The sequence below is a fragment of the Pristiophorus japonicus genome, chromosome 11 (genome assembly GCF_044704955.1).
Source record: "Pristiophorus japonicus isolate sPriJap1 chromosome 11, sPriJap1.hap1, whole genome shotgun sequence".
In the NCBI taxonomy this organism is placed as follows: domain Eukaryota; kingdom Metazoa; phylum Chordata; class Chondrichthyes; family Pristiophoridae; genus Pristiophorus; species Pristiophorus japonicus.
The window spans coordinates 123800067-123818375 of NC_091987.1; the positions used below are offsets into that span (position 1 = coordinate 123800067).

General features: G+C 43.7%; 1 protein-coding gene across 4 annotated transcripts in view; it reads left to right on the top strand.

The window, feature by feature from the left end:
• Positions 1 to 18309, top strand: part of LOC139276258 (rho GTPase-activating protein 6) — a 686192-nt gene that overhangs the window by 613316 nt on the left and 54567 nt on the right. For all 4 annotated transcript variants that reach the window (XM_070893980.1, XM_070893981.1, XM_070893982.1 and 1 more), the window contains exons 6-7: positions 3434 to 3489; positions 16399 to 16549. In XM_070893980.1, coding sequence (XP_070750081.1) covers positions 3434 to 3489; positions 16399 to 16549 — 207 coding nt within the window. The remainder of the gene's footprint in view (positions 1 to 3433; positions 3490 to 16398; positions 16550 to 18309) is intronic.

Here is an 18309-nt window from a genome sequence, read left to right on the forward strand (position 1 = left end):
AGTGTGGGCTGGCCCGTGCTGCCCCTGGGCCCTCGCCTCTTCTGGGCCCCAGATTCAAGTCTCTCCTGGGCCCCGGTCACTTCCCTCTACAAACTCTTGCCGCTCCTTCACCCCTCCTGCTGTGCCTGCCTGCACAGCAATCAGCGACCTGACTTCGCAGCCGTCGCCCTCCTGCAGCAGCACGCGCTACTCCCTGCAGGGCCCCGGCCTGCTGATCATCTTGCAGGCCGGGACCGAGCCAATTTCCGGGCCGTCGCACGCTACAGAGATGAGGTTATTCTGGACCACTATTTTTAAGTATGCCAGGATACTGGAACAAAGTGGCACAGGTTCAAACTGGTCAAAAGAGTGTTTAGGGCATTTGTCAGGAATAATTAATTGATGCAAAGGGTGATTGACGTTTGGATAGGGTATTGGTGGTAAAAACCTCAAGACTCATTGAAGAGTCAGATGATGTGATGGGAGAAATGAAGGTCCATTATTCTGGATGGATGAGCCAAGCCTTCTTTATCTGTTGATCTTGTGAGCCATTGCACAACAGTTAAATTAGCAAGCACTTTTCCGACAAAGAGTAGTGGAAATCTGGAACACTCTTTTTCCCTATAAGGCTGTGGATGCCAGGTCAATTGAAACTTTCAAGACTGAGATTAATAGATTTCTGTTACGTGGCAGAACAGGCTCAAGCGGCTGAATGGACTACTAATGTTTCTATGTTCCCAGCACATAAGTACAAGAGAAAAGACTGTAGTCTTTGCGAGCACCTTCAGCCACACAAGTACCAAGTGAATGATCCCACTCAGCCCACCCCCGAGGTCCCCACTGTCCTAGAAGCCAATGACCAGTCAATTCAGTTCACTGCCTGTGACAGTAAGTGACTGAATGCACTGAACACAGCAAAGGCTATGGACTCTGACCAATGTTCCATTTTATACTTTTTTGGGCGTGTGGCCACTTTAAGGGACTGCACGGTCCATTCACAAACTTCACATTGAAAAAGCAATTCCCGGGCTGCGTGGGACCAGCAGAGAGGTGCGCACCCATGCACCCTATCGACACTGGCATTGGCACTGACTACATTCTGGCTGTAGTGCTCTAGACCTGCGTGCCAGAACTAACTGCTCCCTAGTCAACATTTTCAATACAGCTATAACAACTGGCTTCTGTCTAAACATGTGAAAAATTTCACACAAACACAGGATATATTTAATCTGCCTAGCAGCCTCCTCCCAATTATTGATGGAAGAAGTCATTAATAGTGCCAGCAAATAACACCTACTTACCAGTAATTTCTTCAATGATGTTTAAGTTCTGCCACAACCACTCGGCTCCATACCTCAGCACGTCAATCCATACATGGGTGTAAGAGCTGAATGCCAGCAGACGGGTGGCTGTAGCTGCCCTCGGCACTAATGCAACATTCGGCCAAGTACAGCGACAAGGGACCATGGCAAAATCGAGGTCAATGGGAATCTAAAGGAAAATTATCCAGTAGCTGGAGTCTTCTTTAACTCAGGGGGAAGATAGGCCAGTCAGTACTGCCCCAGGACATCACTGCAGGAGTTCCTTCGAGATTAGGAAAAGGGGAGGTGCAATGAGACCTGGGTGTCATGGTACATCAGTCATTGAAGGTTGGCATGCAGGTGCAGCAGGTGGTAAAGAAGGCAAATGGCATGTTGGTCTTCATAGCGAGAGGATTTGAGTGTAGGAGCAGGGGGGTCTTACTGCAGTTGTACAGGGCCTTGGTGAGGCTTCACCTGGAATATTGTGTTCAGTTTTGGTCTCCTAATCTGAGGAAAGACGTTCTTGCTATTGAGGGAGTGCAGCGAAGGTTCACCAGACTGATTCATGGGATGGCAAGACTGACACATGAGGAGAAACTGGATCGACTGGGCCTGTATTCACTGGAGTTTAGAAGAATGAGAGGGGATCTCATAGAAACATATAAGATTCTGACGGGACTGTACAGGTTAGATGCAGGAAGAATGTTCCCGATGTTGGGGGAGTCCAGAACCAGGGGTCACAGTCTAACCATTTAGGACTGAAATGAGGAGAAACTTCTTCACTCAGAGTTGTTAACCTGTGGAATTCCCTGCCGCAGAGAGTTGTTGATGCCAGTTCATTGGATATATTCAAGAGGGAGTTAGATATGGCCCTTACGGCTAAAGGGATCAAGGGGTATGGAGAGAAAGCAGGAAAGAGGTACTGAGGTGAATGATTAGCCATGATCTTATTGAATGGTGGTGCAGGCTCGAAGGGCTGAATGGCCTACTCCTGCACCTATTTTCTATGTTTCTATGTAAGAGGCTTCAGCCCAACCATCTTCAGTTGCTTTATCAATGACCACCTTTCCATCATATTATCAGGAGTTGGGTTGTTTGCAGCCCATGATAGCCCACAGAAGGGTTTTGGACAGTTTGTGGCTGGCAAGTTGCCAGTAACAGTTGAGTGCCAGGTAATAACTATCTTCAACAAGGGAAAGCCCAACCACCTTCCATTGACTTTCAACTGCACTACTTCACTCAGTCCCCAGCTATATCTTGACAGAAGCTGTCATTGACTAGACCAGCCATATCAATGCCATGGCTAAGAGAACAGGGCAGATGTTAGATACTCTGTGACGAGTAGCTCACCTCCTGACTTCTCAAATTCTTTCCACCATCTATCCAGTCAGGAGTGTAATGGAATTGTATCCGCTCACCTAGATGGGTACAACCACAACACTCAAGAAACTTGACACTTAGTAAGGGAAGAGCATTTCGCTTAACTGATACCAAGCCATTGTACTCAAAATCCACTAAATCGATGACATCATCACATTGCGGCTGCAGTATCTACTCTCTACAGGATTCACCGCAGCAATCCAACAAGGTTACTTCAAAAGTACATCCATTCCCAGTGACCTCTATCAGCAGGAAGGGCAAGAGTAGCAATGTCGAAGGAACACCAGAACTTGCAAGTTCCTCTCCCAAGTCACACACCATCCTGACATATATCGCTGTTTCTTCATTGTCTTTAGGTCAATATCCTGAGATTCCCTACCTAACCTCATCATGGGAGCACTATCACCACAAAAACTGCAGCAGTTGTAGAAATAGATCAATCAATACCTTTTTGGGGAACCAAATCCAACCTTGCCTGCATCACCCACATCCTAAAACCAAATGAAAAAAGAATGATCTTCACAAATAATTGAATCTTGGGATCTTTCCAGGCTAAAGGCAAAATAAGCCTAAAAATTCTTCCAACCTAATATCTTTCAAATGTATTGATCCATTTCAAATGCCATAGATGTGTTTTCTTATCAGTTATAGGTCTGATGAATAGGGCACCATTTTTTCAATCTGTGTATATACCCGTTGAATATATTTTCTGGCCATAAAGCTGCACAAGGCCATGATGTACATTGTCTAATTATTTCTTGATGTTGCTGCAGGTCTTCAAACAGTAGGAATATTCAGAGTTGGAAGTTCGAAGAAAAGAGTAAGACAGGTAAGACCCGCCTATTTATTTTTCACAGGTCATCGAGGAACATTCTAGAAGTAAATCAGGATAGTTCCATCTTTTCATATACATGATCTCCTCTGCCTGCAAAAATAAAGATTACATTTCTGAAATTCCTCATGACACTCTGCAATCTAATATATGCAGAGATTTCTCGAGATTTATTTCGAGATTCATAAAAGATAAATAATCTATTAATCTTTCAGTTTTAAGAAAACAAGTTGTTTCAAAGTATTTTAGAACAGTATGCCCATAAAGTAAGTACAAGTGGTACAGAGCTGTCCACTGGCCGTTTGTTGGTGTACGACTGCTCAAATTCACCGGCTCTATTTGGTGCATGTTGTCTGCAGTGCCACGTGGAAGAGAAATGTTCCATTGGGTGGGTGAGAATCTAAAACATTGATTTCACTTGTGGGGGGGATGCACAGTTAGAAACTTTCATAATGTTGCAGTAAAATTATTTCCTTCCTTTTCTCTGCTCTTCCGACTTGCTTGCCACTACAACAAAAACTTGCATTTATGTAGCACCTTTTAACATCGTAAAACATCCCAAGGTGCTTCACAGAAGCATAATCAAACATATATCCAATACATTTGAATTGATCCTCGTTTCCATGTTTTGTTCTGATAACATTTCAATTTACTGTTGGTAAATTGTTTTTGTACGTATTTGTAAATAACGGCTTCTCCCTTTTGTGGATACTTAAAAGTGCCAGCTGTAATTTGTGCCTGGAGATGGTTTTCTGTGCCTAGATGTTGACTTGCAGCATATCATTCTTGATGCAATTGATAAATTCTTCATTGCAATTTGTAATTGTTGTTATAATTATCTATATCTTCATGTAATATTCCCAGTTTTCCTTCATTACCATGATACAATCTTTACCTATCTCTGTTCCACATTTGAAGCATGATCTAACATGGTAACCAAGGAATTGCTAGATGAAAAAAGACGATAGTCCACCTCGTTCATCTTCTACCATCCTGGTAGTTGCATGATCCAACAATAATGGAGTTGTTGACTAACTATGGCAATCAATCTCTATCAGTTTGTCTACAACAGATCCAGACATGAGGCAAGTAAAATCTCCAGTAATGGAAAGCTTTGGGAAGCATAAGAAATAAAGTTTTCACAAAAGGGTGGGGCAATGCAGACATTGCAATCGGGGAGGAAGAGTGTGAAATATTAGATTAAATAAACAGAGAGAGGGGCAGTATTTCGGGGCTTAGCAGCTTTGAAAGTGGATCCCCAGACCCGGATGAAATGTATCCTCCTCGGCTGTTAAGAGAAGCAAAAGATGAAATAGCAGAGGCTCTGACCATTATTTTCCAATCCTCTCTGGCTACAGGTGTGGTGCAGGAGGGCTGCTAATGTTGTACCCTTGTTTAAAAAGGGAGAAAAGGATAGACCGAGTAATTACAGGCCAGTCAGCCTAACCTCGGTGATGGGAAAATTATTGGAAAAAATTCTGAGGGACAGGATAAATCTTCATTTAGAAAGACACGGATTAATCAAGTAGTCAGCATGGATTTGTTCAGGGATAGTTATGTCTGACTAACTTGATTGAATGTTTTGTGGAGGTAACAAGCAGGGCCGATGAGGGTAGTTCATTTGATGTAGTGTATTTGGATTTTAGCAAGGCTTTTGATAAAGTCCCACATGGCAGACTGGTCACACAAGTAAATCCCCATGGGATCCAAGGCAAAATGACAAGTTGGATCCAAAATTGGCTCAGGGTAATGGTTGATGGGTATTTTTGTGACTGGAAGGCTGTTTCCAGTGGGATTCTGCAGGGCTCAGTACCAGGTCCCTTGCTTTTTGTGGTATATATCAATGATTTAGACTTGAATGTAGGGGGTATGATTAAGAAGTTTGCAGATTATACAAAAATTGGCCGTGTGGTTGATAATGAAGAAAGCTGTAGACTGCAGGAAGATATCAATGAACTGTGGGCAGAACAGTGGCAAATGGAATTCAATCCGGAGAAGTGTGAGGTAATGCCTTTGAGGCGGACTAACAAGGCAAGGGAATACACATTAAATGGTAGGACACTGTGAAGGGTAGAGGAACAAAGGGATCTTTGGAGTGCATGTCCACAGATCCCTGAAGGCCAGGTAGTTAAGGTGATTAAGAAGGCATGGAATATTTGCCTTTATTAGCCGAGGCATAGAATACAAGAGCAGAGCGGTTATGCTTGAATTGTATAAAACACCAGTTAGGCCACAGCTATAGTACTGCATGCAGTTCTGGTCACCACATTACAGGAAAGATGTGATTGCACTAGAGAGAGTACAGATGAGATTTAAGAGAATGTTGCCTGGACAGGAGAATTTTAGCTATGAGGAAAGATTGGATAGGCTGGGTTTTTTTTCTTTGGAACAGAGGAGGCTGAGGGGAGACCTTTATTGAGATGTATAAAATTATGAGGGGCCTAGTAGAGTGGATAAGAAAGACCTATTTCCCTTAGCAGATGGGTCAACAACCAGGGAGCATAGATTTTAAGTAATTGGTAGGAGATTTAGAGGGGATTTGAGGGAAAAAATCTTCATCCAGAGGGTGGTGCGTCTCTGGAACTCACTGCCTGAAAGGGTGGTAGAGGCAGAAACCCTTGCTGCATTTTTTAAAAGTACTTGGATGTGCACTTAAAGTGCCGTAACCTACAAAGCTACGGACCAAGAGCTGGAAAGTGGGATTAGGTTGGATAGCTCTTTGTTGGCCAGCGGGGACACGATGGGCTAAAATGGCCTCCTTCCATACTGTGAATTTCTATGATTCTATGAAATAGGAGTAGGGCCATACAGCCCGATGAGCCTGTTCCACCATTCAGCAAGATCAAGGCTGAACTTCTCCCACTTTTCTGCCCTACCCCTATATCCCTTAGTACCCAAAAATGTATCCATCTCAATCTTCAATATACTCATCGACTGAGCATCCACAGCCTTTTGGGGTAGAGAATTCTAAAGGTTAGGGCCAAAGTCCTCCCAAGACTGCTACATTTCGCACATGTCATGTCTCAAATTACTCATACTGTATCCCAAAATATTATCTGCAAGAAATCTATGTAATTTGCATTTGAATTAATCAATACTAACGGCTTTCGCCATCTTCCTGGGGAGCATGTTCCATAGATTGCTCATTGAAATACAGTTTCCACAGGTTCATTTTGAATTTACAACCCCCTCCCCACCCCTTCAATTACAAGTCACATTCGAAGGTTCTACTGTCGTGGACAAGGTGAAACAGCTTCTCGTGGTCTACATTACGAGTCCCTTTAGAATTCTAAAAACATCAATCATATCCCCTTTTTAACCTTCTTTTCTCCAGTGAGAATATGCATAATTGCTCCTCATAATCCAATCCCTCCATTCCCTCAATCATTGTCGTTACCCTCTTCCATATCCTTTCAGTAGCTGCAATATCCTTTTTGCACTCTGGCGACCAGAACTGTGCACAGTATTCCTAGTGCAGTCGCACCAATGATTTACACAGTGTAGGATTACCTCACTATTTCGGCTCAACCATTTCGGCTCAATATTGACCTGTTGGTACATCCCAATATTTGATTTGTTTTACTCTGTCACTGAGCATTGCTGCAATAGCTTCAATTTATTGTCATTTGGAACCCCAAATCTCTCATTATTCATGCACATTATTTTCTTTCCATTTTAATAATAGTCCCTTCCTGTATTTTTGACCCATGTGAAGCACTTTGCATTTCTTTACATTGAATTTCATCTGCCACCTATCTACCCAATTATAAAGTATATTCAAATCCTCCTGTCGCTTATCTTATTCAGCTTTGGAGTCTACCACTTTATTAGCTTTGTGTTATCTGCAAATTTAGATGCTGTGCTTGTAATTCCTAACTCCAAATCATTTCTGAAAATATTAAACTGAAGAGGGCCCATAACGGACTCTTGTGGTACACCACTGGTAACATTCTCCCAGGCAACTGACAATCCTTGTATCACTCCCATTTGGGTTCTCTTTATCAACCAATCGTGTATCTATGGTAAATTATTTCCAGTTTATTTATTTCTTTATTTTCATTACCAGCCTTTCCAGAACTGAAATCCAAGACCATATCCACTGACTTACTCCCATCAAGCTACTTTATCACACCCTCAAAATAAAAATCTTGACAAGACCTCCCCTTCATCAACCCATATGGAGTAACTTTGATGATTTTATTTCTATATAGATGCTTCATGATCTTATATTTAATAAGGGTTTCCATAACTTTACCCACAATGGATGTCAAACTCGCGTGTCTGTAGGTTCCTGGGTCACTTTTGCTAACTTTTTGTTTTCTAAAAGTGGAGTATCTGCCTTTCTCTAGTCCCCAGGCACCTCTCCAGTATTCAGTGACTTCTGGAAGATTTCTGTCAGAGTTCCTGAAATTTCCTCCCTTATTTCCTTAAGGATCCTCCGATGTGTCTGATCCGCCCGAGATTTATTCACCTTAAGTTTGCACGGCTGTTCAGCCATGCTGGTAGTAATGTGAATAGTCTTACAACTTATCTCTGCAAAAGCCTCTCGTTCCCTTTCCAGATCAAATAAGTTGCCAGTCTCTTCATTGGTAAAGACCGAAGCAAAATACATGGTTTTTTTTTTTAGCACTTTTGTAGTCTCTAACATCAGTTGTCATGCCCCCACCTGATCCCATTGCCAGTGGCCCCACTCCATTCCTCGTTTTTCTTTTTCTCATAATATAATTCTAAAATGTTTTATTATTATCCTTCACTTCTCTTGCCATATTCAATTAGAAATGTTTCCTTGCCATTTTGATGCACTTTTTACACTCCCAGCATGCCTTTTGGTATTGAATTGGTCTTCATTCTGTGCTATTTTCCATCATGGCCTTAAATGTGTTTTTTCTTCCTTGAGTTGCTCAGCAGTCACGTTCAACCAGGCAGGAGTACTAAGTTTGCTACTTTTTGCTTTGCTTGGGTACACATTGGTCCATTGCATTTGAAGTCATCTGCTTGAAGGAACTCCGTAGTGCCTCCACTCTCCCAGCCATATTCAAACCTTTCAGTACCACTCTTGACAAGACTGCTCAAGTGCATAAAGTTGATCCTTTTAAAATTTGGCAATTTTCTTTGGGTTTTTATAACCTTCCCAATTGTTGTAATATAGCCTGATATAAATTTAAATGATTTAAGGACAAGTTTTACTTATAAACAGTTTTTAATGTTGTGACATAATGGTTTGTTTTGGCATTGTCACGGGTTTATTTTTCTTCTTTGAGTTGCTCAGTAGTCCCATTCAACCAGGCAGGAGTGCTAAGTTTGCTACCTTTTGCTTTGCTTGGCATCTCTCGACCCCTCCACAGTATCTAAATTATCAGACTGCTTGTGTGACATACAGTTCTGGATGAGCAGAAATTTTCTCCAATTGAATATTGGGAAGACCGAAGCCATTGTTTTCGGTCCCCGCCACAAACTCTGTTCCCTAGCCACTGACTCCATCCCTCTCCCCAACTCCTGTCTGAGGCTGAACCAGACTGTTCGCAACCTTGGTGCCCTGAAATGAGCTTTCGACCACATATCCGCAGTATAACTAAGACCGCCTATTTCCACCTCTGTAATATCGCCCGTCTCCACCCTTGCCTCAGTTCATCCACTGCTGAAGCCCTCAACCATGCCTTTGTTACCGCTAGACTTGACTATTCTAACTGCTGGCTGGCCTCTCACATTCTACCCTACGTAAACTAGAGGTGATCCAAAACTTGGCTGCCCATGTCGTAACACACCAAGTCCCGTTCACCTATCATCCCTATGCTCGCTGACCTACATTGGCTTCCGATTAAGCAATGCCTCAATTTCAAAATTCTCATCCTTATTTTCAAATCACTCCATAGCCTCACCCCTCCCTATCTAATCTCCTCCAGCCCCACAACGCCTCCTCCCGCCGCCCCCCCCCCCCCCCGAGATGTCTGCATTCCTCTAACTCTTGAGCATCCCTGATTTATAATCACTCAACCATTGCCGGCTGTGCCGTCTGTTGCCTAGGCTCTGGAATTCCCTGCCTAAACCTCTCTACCCCTCTTGCCTCCCTCAAAACGTACCTCTTTGACCATTGTCATCTGCGTTAATCTCTACTTAGGCGGCACGCTGTCAAATTTTTATCTCGTAATACTCCTGTGAAGCGCCGTGGGATGGTGCTATATAAATACAAGTTGTTGTTGTTTTGTCTGTTCCCAATTCAGAGGTTCTCAACTGTTGAGAGTTTGGTTTACATTTTGGCATAAGACTGAAAACTGTTGAGTATAGTCAGATGACTATTCCTGAAGTGATACTTAAAGGACTGTTTTCCTTAACTGGTTTTGTTGGTGGTATGTTTCTCCTTCTGTGCTGTATCATTCTATGATATGCTGCCAGCATAATGCACACTTCTTCTGACATTCAACTAAATGCAGCAGTATCTTTACTGATTTCTCAGAGACACTTCCTCTGACTCCAGCTAGAGATCTCTTCTTGGTCCAATAGGATGTGTTACTTGCGCATCTCCTGCTATAATAAAATAGACAAGCATGCAGCTTCTGTTATTGTTGACTATTGAGACAAAGCAGATGAAATGCAACAGTTGGAGGTAATTATCCTACTGCTGACTTGTGATGTTGTGGTTGCCTAAATGCTGTAAATAGCATGAACTTCAAAGGAAAAAGAGTGCTGTATTTCCACCAGAAATTCTCTAATGTTCAGTTTTCAATTAATTGTGTTAAATCGAATGCCGATGGATAGAGCATGAACTTCTTGGGTAGACAGAGATTATAGGATAGAAATTGGATCTCGTTATGCCCATTTTATGTACGTAAAACAAGCACAATAAGAGCCAATTTTGGGGACCGATATCCCGTGCCCAAAAATGCCAGACCCGATATTGGGCCGTGCCATTTTTCAGGTAGGGTTCCCAACCCTCCAGCTTTTGGTAGAATCTACTGAAATCCGCGATTCCTCTCTTGAACGCTGGCTCTAGCAACCTGGGAGATCGAGGCTTCGCAATTTCTGTTGGTAGTGTGACCCCTCCCACTCCATGATATACATCACGTCTTTGGCTGGTGTGCTGGGATCAGTTGGGAATGGGCTGGGAACTCTGGAATCGGTGGGGTGGGAGGGGGAATCATAAGGGGAGAGGGGGTTGGGTGAAGAGAAGGAGACTGGTGATTGAGGGCTTTGGGTAAGAGATGGGAGATTGGGGGATTGGGGCGAGAGGAGGAACGGAGAATTGGAGAGAGATGCGGGCTTGTGGGAGGGGAGAGATGAAGACAGGAATGGGGACTCGGGTGGAGAAGAGAGAGGGAGACTGGGCAATGGGGGCTCAGGAGAGAAGGAGACTGGGGAATGGTAGCTCGGGGGGAGGAAGGGAGAGATAGGAAAAGGGGGCTTGGGGAGAGATGGAGACTGGGGAATGGGGCTCGGGGGAGAGAATCATGACCGGGAATACAGGATTGTGGGAGAGATGGAGACTGGGCAATGCGGGACTGGGGGATGGGGATTTAGAGGATTGAGGTTCAAGCGGGGGGGCGGGGGCATGGCGATCAGCAGTTCCTGCAGAGCTGGGAGCATCAATGACATGGTGAGTGGGAGCAGCCAGTAAAGGAGTGAGTGAAACCTGGGAACTTACTGTGGATAAATAGTGAAAGATTGTTTCCAATGTGGGCAAATAGGGAATGGAAACCAAGGATTCTCACTGGAAGAGAGAAGAGGGAGGAGAGGAAGAAGGTTCTTGAACTGTTAGACCATGGGATCCTTCACCACAAGACTATTGAGGTAGAAACTAAAACTTAACTTAAAAGGGAAGGGAATAGTCGAAAAGGAGGAATATAAAAGGATCTGGGGACATGGGGTTACAGGAGAGAGCACCAACATGGGGGCCGAATGGCGGCCTCCTGTGCTGTTATTTCTATAATTTTATGAAAACTCTGACTTATCGAGTGAATGTATTGAAACAATACAATCCTGTTCTTTAAAATCCCACTTATATCGGAACAGCTGGACTCTGTACAAATAAGCAAACATTCGCGCTATCTAATTGTACTTTCATTTTTTTGTTGCGTTCAAAATTCACTAGATTTTACAAACAACTCCAACAATAATAACGAATGTTACGTAGGGCTAGAATTTCCCTAAAACCCGCCACTGCCAGATTGCCACTCAAAAAGATTGATAAGATTCTTAAATTAACGCAGGTGAAAAATTGCATTTAAAAAAAAGGAAAAAATACCGTTCGGCGAGAAAATGGATCTTACATGTAGATTCTCGGTGGTTAAACGCGGTACTAGGCAAATTGGACGGTTCTTAATCAAAATGGGCGGTAATTATTCAAATTTAGACTGAGGCTGTAAAAGAATTTTAAAAGAATTATTAAAAAAAACCTTTTTTTTTTTGGCAGGGCTGCTTACCTATCGCCCAGCTGCAGCTGATTTTCATGGGCAGTTTTTTCGATCTTACCTGCGGGTCACCGTTGAGCCCAAACTTGGGCGGTAGCGTTTTTTTCGATGGTGCACGTTGGTGGTCCGCTCCCCAGCGATATTTCGAAAATGCCAGCAGAATTCTTTGCGAAATGGAGTGGAAATTTTCACCGGGTGGTTTTTCGCCGAGAAAACCGCCAGAAATGAAGTGGAAATTCTAGCCCTTAGTGTCTTTGTTTATCCCTGCAATGTAACCTTTTTATAAAATAAAGTAAGGGACTACCAACTAATCAGACTGAATGAAAATTGCCACAATTGTAATCCCTCATCCAGCTTGATAGCTTTGTGGAAACTGTGATTAAGAGGCTCCTTTCCCCGTCCAAAAATAAAACTATAACTCCTGCCACTCACTAACATGCGAGCAACCTCTATCCAGCAGAGCATTGATTTCATGATCCAAATGAAGCATACCAATCGCTTAAAAGCCTGCGTTTAACTCTTCACTTTGAGCTTTTTGCATGTGTTGTGTTGTAACCCTGATCTGAATTAACAATATGTAACTCTAGGAAAATTACTTCAAGCTAAATTGAAGGAATAGGACATAAGAAATACAAACAGGAGTCTGCCATTTGGCCCCTCGAGCCTGCTCCACCATTTAATAAGATCATGGCTGATCTGATTATGGATTCAGCTCCACTTCCCCGCCCGCTTCCCATAACCCTTTATTCCTTTATCACTCAAACATCTGTCTGTCTCCACCTTAAATATATTCAATAACCCAGCCTCCACAGCTCTCTGGGGCAGAGAATTCCATAAATTTACAACCCTCTGAGAGAAGAAATGTCTCCTCAGCTCAGTTTTAAATGGGCGGCCCCTTATTCTAAGTGTGTCCTAGTTTTAGTTTCCCCCATGATTGGAAATATCCTCTATCCATCCACCTTGTCAAGCCCCCTCATTATCTTATAAGTTTCAATATGATCACCCCTCATTCTTCTGAACTCCAATGTGTATAGGCCCAATCTACTCAACTTATCCTCATTAGTCAACCCCCTCATCTCCAGAATCAACCGAGTGTACCTTCTCTGAACAGCCTCCAATGCAAGTATATCCTTCCTTTAAATAAAGGAACCAAAACTGCACGCAGTACTCTAGGTGTGGCCTCACCAATACCCTGTACAGTTGTAGCAGGACTTCTCTGCTTTTATACTCTATCCCCCTTGCAATAAAGGCAAACATTCCATTTGCCTTCCTGATTACTTGCTGTATCTGCATACTAACTTTTTGTGTTTCATGCACAAGGACCCCCAGGTCCCTCTGTACTGCAGCACTTTGATGTCCCCTTGTCCTTGGAGAAAAATTACAATCAGTTCAAACTATTAAAAGGCAAAGTAAGGACTGACATCGGGACGTTATTCTTTACACAGAGTGATCAACACACGGAACGGACTCTGGGATCAAACAGTGAAGATGGAAATCCTTGAAATTGATGACTAAGCAATTGGATGCTGAAATGGCAGAACTGTCGGGGGTCTTTGAATGGATGCCTTATGAACGACCGAATTTTCTCTTTTTAATGATCATGGGAGGCTAAAATTCAACTTTGACTTGTCTGCAAAACAAGTGGTAGCCTGTTTGCCCCCAGTTATATGCCCCACCTTGATTTCTTTCCCATTGACTCAACTGGAATAGAAAATGAGGTCGATGTATACGGGTTGCCGATCCACTACCACCTGTTTTATGCTCCATCAAAGTGGCCGACTCAGAAAACCCTTGAGGATTTCTGGTGTGGGAAATGAAAATGCCACGCTGGTGCAGTAGTGAGTGCTGGTTTGAACCATAATGGGGTTTACAGGCTTCCATTAGCAAAGAAGTAGACAGTAGGTGGAATGTTGGGTGTATGCACCAATGGATTAATCACGTCTGTTTCTTTGAACACTCCTACCTCTCAAAAACAACAATAAATAATGACTCAAATGATTAACATTTTTTAAAACATTCAATTTTTTTTAAACCTTGTTAAAGCTCATTGATCAGGAGCTCTTGCAGCATTCCATAGCTGCAGAGCAACATCTGAAGGTGAGTATGGAACCCAGATCAGTGGGTTGTAGTGGATAATGAAGAGAAAGCACTGAAGTAGTGGGTGAGCACAGAATACCAGAATATTGTGACTGTGACCATAGAGGCCATTATAGTGGTGGAGAGGTATATAGTCAAACACACAACCATTGGGTGGGGGGAAATGGTTGAGGGCTGATGACTCCTTTCCCAATTGCTTTGAGGTCGGCAGACATGGCTTTGGAGGATCACCTCCATATCGCTCCAGGAACCCCGTTACCCATCTTCGGCCTTCAAACTTGTGCGGTTACTGGCTCAGCTTTCAGGCACGTCCGTGTCGTGCTGATGTGCCTAGCGCAGCACTGATGACACTGCCCGCCTTCCGTCCCGCTCCCGACTCGCTTCCGCCCCTCTGCTACCCTAAGGATTTTTCATAAGAAAAGAAGGCAATTTCTCTCTCTTCGGTAATTCACTAAATAATTTTAATTAACCGCCCCAAACAGGGTGGAGGGCAATTTCAGCCCCAAAGACTTTATATGGCGCCTTTCACGGCCTCCCAAAGCAGTTTACAGCCAATGAAGTACATTTGAAGTGTAGTCACTGTGGTAATGTGGGAAACCCAGCAGCCAATTTGTGCGCAGCAATGTCTACAAACAGCAATGTGTTAATGACCAGATAATCAGTTTTTGTTATGTTGACTGAGGAATAACTTTGCCCAGGACACCGGGAATAACTCCCCTGCTCTCCTTCAGAATTGTACCATGGGTCCTTTTACATCCACCTGAGGTGGCCTTAGTTTAACGTCTCATCTGAAGGACATCCCCTCCAACAGTGCAGCACTCCCTCAGTACTGCTCTGGACTGTTAGACTAGATTTTGTGCTAGAGTCTCTGGAGTGAGGAGTGAACCAACTGACTCCGAGGCGATCGTGCTATCACTCAGCAGTGTTCCCTTTAAACTGCAAAGCGCTCTGCAACGTCCGCCCAGTTGCCCCACCAGCTTTTTAATAGAAAACATTGCGCATGTGCAGTATTTTGAATAGGCCGTGCAAGCCCCTTAAAGGGGGCCATGCACCCATTCAAAAAATGAAAGAGAACATTGTGACTGTGCCGTGGCTGACACCACAGGTACACTAGGCAGTGACGCAGTGAATAGAGTCACCTACTTGGGCATACTGGGGACAGTGTCAGCTGTGGCTCAGTGGGTCGTTCGCTCGCCTCCGAGTCAGAAGGTTGTGGGTTCAAGTCCCACTCCAGTTATTCCTCAATCAACATCACAAAAACAGATTATCTGGTCATTATCACATTGCTGTTTGTGGGAGCTTGCTGTGTGCAATTGACTGCCGTGTTTCCCACATTACAACAGTGACTACACTTCATTGACTGTAAAGCACTTTGAGACATCCAGTGGTCGTGAAAGGCGCGAGATAAATGTAATTTTTTTTTAACTAAAGAAAGGTATGTGAAGAAGCTCAGGTTGACTACAGTGTTGTGACTGAGGTGGATCACCGAGCAGACCTGAGAAGTGTCAGCCATCTGAACTATATTACCATTGGCAGTGAAGGTTACCATTGCCCTCCTTGCAACAACGGTACCTTCCAAATATTCTGAAATCTGCTGTTTTCTTTAGCAAATATTTACAATCACAAAATGATGACTTTTTTTTTTGCTGCATACTCCATACAGCTGATTTCACAACGGCACTTTCCTACCAGGAACGCTATTAGCAAGTAACTTTCTGTTCATCAATTTTAATGGACAGAAAATGATAGGGAGCATGCCCACAATTTCTCTATATGCATTTCTGGGGGCTAAGGCTCCTGTTGTGAGCGCAATAGAACATTGGCTCTCGTATGCTTTGCTTCTTGGATTTTTGACAACTGATGCATTGTTTTCTGTGCAATGGAAGAATGGCAGTGCAAATTTATGGTAACCGGCAAACCGATATGGTAACTGTGCAGCCTTCTGATTCACTGCTTACAATGCCAAATTGAGTATTGCACAACTTGATTCACATAGCAAAAGTAAGACTCGATGCAGAAACACCACAACAATTTGAACGTGCAATTACACACCCAGAATATTTAGAGCTCTAACCTGGAACCAACTTGCATACTATCCACCTCTCTCTTCTCTTTTAAGACACTCCTTAAAACCTATGTCTTTGACCACGCTTTTGCTCACCTGTCCTAATGACTCCCTCTTTGGCTCTGTCAGTTTTTGTCTGATTACGCTTCCGTGAAGTGCCTTGTGACGTTCTATTATGTTAAAGGCACTATATAAATGTAAGTTGTTGTCGAAAGGGTATTGTGCCATCTCAATTATTGCTTATTGGGGCTGATGCCCTTTTAAAACTGCAACAGTGTCCAAATGCTGACTTTGCATTTGCGCCTAAATATACCTTGGTGCTCTTTCCTTGTCCTGCAGCTGCGAGAGGAGTTTGATCGTGGTGCAGACGTTGTCCTTGATGAGGAGCACAGTGTTCATGATGTTGGGGCCTTGCTGAAGGAATTTTTGAGGGATATACCAGATCCTCTGCTCACGAGAGAGCTCTACACGCCATTCATCAGTACACTTTGTAAGAGGATGCTGTAATTCTTACTTTATTGCTCTTTTCTTAACTCGTTCAGCAAAATATGTCTTTATAATGTAATGTATCTTTTACTTTATTCTGTCAGGAGTGGGAATTGAATTTGCTATCATTTTCACATCACCACATGCCTTGGCGTGAGCCTTTGGTGTGGTAGTATCATTCCTGCCTCTCAGTCCAAAGGTGCACTCTACTCCACTCTAGACATAAGAACACAAGAAATAAGAGCAGGGGTAGGCCATACGACCCTTCGAGCCTGCTCCGCCATTCAATAAGATCATGGCTGATCTTCTACACCAACTACACTTTCCCGCCCGATCCCCATATCACATGATTTCCTTAATGCCCAAAATTCTATCGATCTCAGTCTTGAATCTACTCAACAACTGAGCATCCTCAGCTCTCTGGGGTAGAGAATTTCAAAGATTTACAACCCTCCGACTGAAGAAATTTCTCCTCATCTCAGTCCTAACTGGTCGACCCCTCAGCCTGAAACTATGCCCCCTAAGGGGGGGTGGTGGGGGTGGATGTTGGGCTAGAGGAGGCGGACTTTTGGACAGGAACTTCCCTGCCTCTGTGGGGCAGACTCCAGAGCAAGCCGCAAGAGCAGGTAGGGAGCTTGCAGCTTATACTGGGAGCTGAGGGGTGGGTCCGATCCCTGACCCCAGGGAGGTGGGGGATGTGGTCCGCGGTCCGCTCCCCGACCCTGTTGGACGAGAGGGGAGCGGGCGGAAGCACTCCTGGCCTACAAGCAGTGCTATAAAGGCACTTAACTTCTCCCAAAGCTATATTTGCCTCTCTTAAGCTGCCAGGTTTCCCAAGGCCAGGAGTTAAACCTACAAAAGCCTCATTAAAATATTTAAATTGCCAACGCTCCTCCTGGGAGTGGATTGGCTGTCCACCGCTTGTCCTGCTTCCGTTAAAACCAAAAGTGGGCGGGTTGGGATTGGGTTTGAGATTTTTCAAATTTTAACATCTCACCTGACCTCAACCCACCTGTTTTGGGGAGTTAAAATTCACCCCAATTTCTCTTGGCAGGACAGCCTTCTCATCCCAGAAATCAATCTGGTGAACCTTTGTTGCACCCCCTTTAAGGCAAGTATATCCTTCTTCACATAAGCAGACCAAAACTGCACACACGACTCCAGGTGTGGTCTTGCCAAGGTTTTATCTAATTGCAGCAAGACTTCCTCACTCTTATACTTCAACCCCCTTGCAATAAATGCTAACATGCCATTTGCCATTTAAATTGCTTGCTGTATCTGCATGGTAACTTTCTGTGATTCATGCACAAGGACCCCAAATCCTTCGCAATACCAATATTTACAAGTCTCTCACCTTTTCCTGTTTTTCTTATCCTTCTTCCTCCGAAAGTGGATAATTTCACATTTCCACACATTATACTTCATCTGCCACCTTCTTATTCAATCACTATATCCCTTTGCACCCTCTTTGCATCCTTCTCACAGCTTACTTTCCCATCTAGCTTTGTATCATCCATACCTTTGTTACCTCTGGACCTGACTATTCTAATGCTCTCCTGGCCAGCCTCCCACCTTCCTGCATAAACGTGCTCATCCAAAACTCTGCTGCCTGTATCTTAAGTTGCACCAAGTCTCGTTCACCCATCACCATCTGCAGCTTGTAAATCAGAACAGATTGTGGGATGAGGGGAAATTGGGATGTGAGAAGGAGGATTACGTATGAGGATACTGTCATCACACAGGCTCAGCGATGCCCCTCCCAAT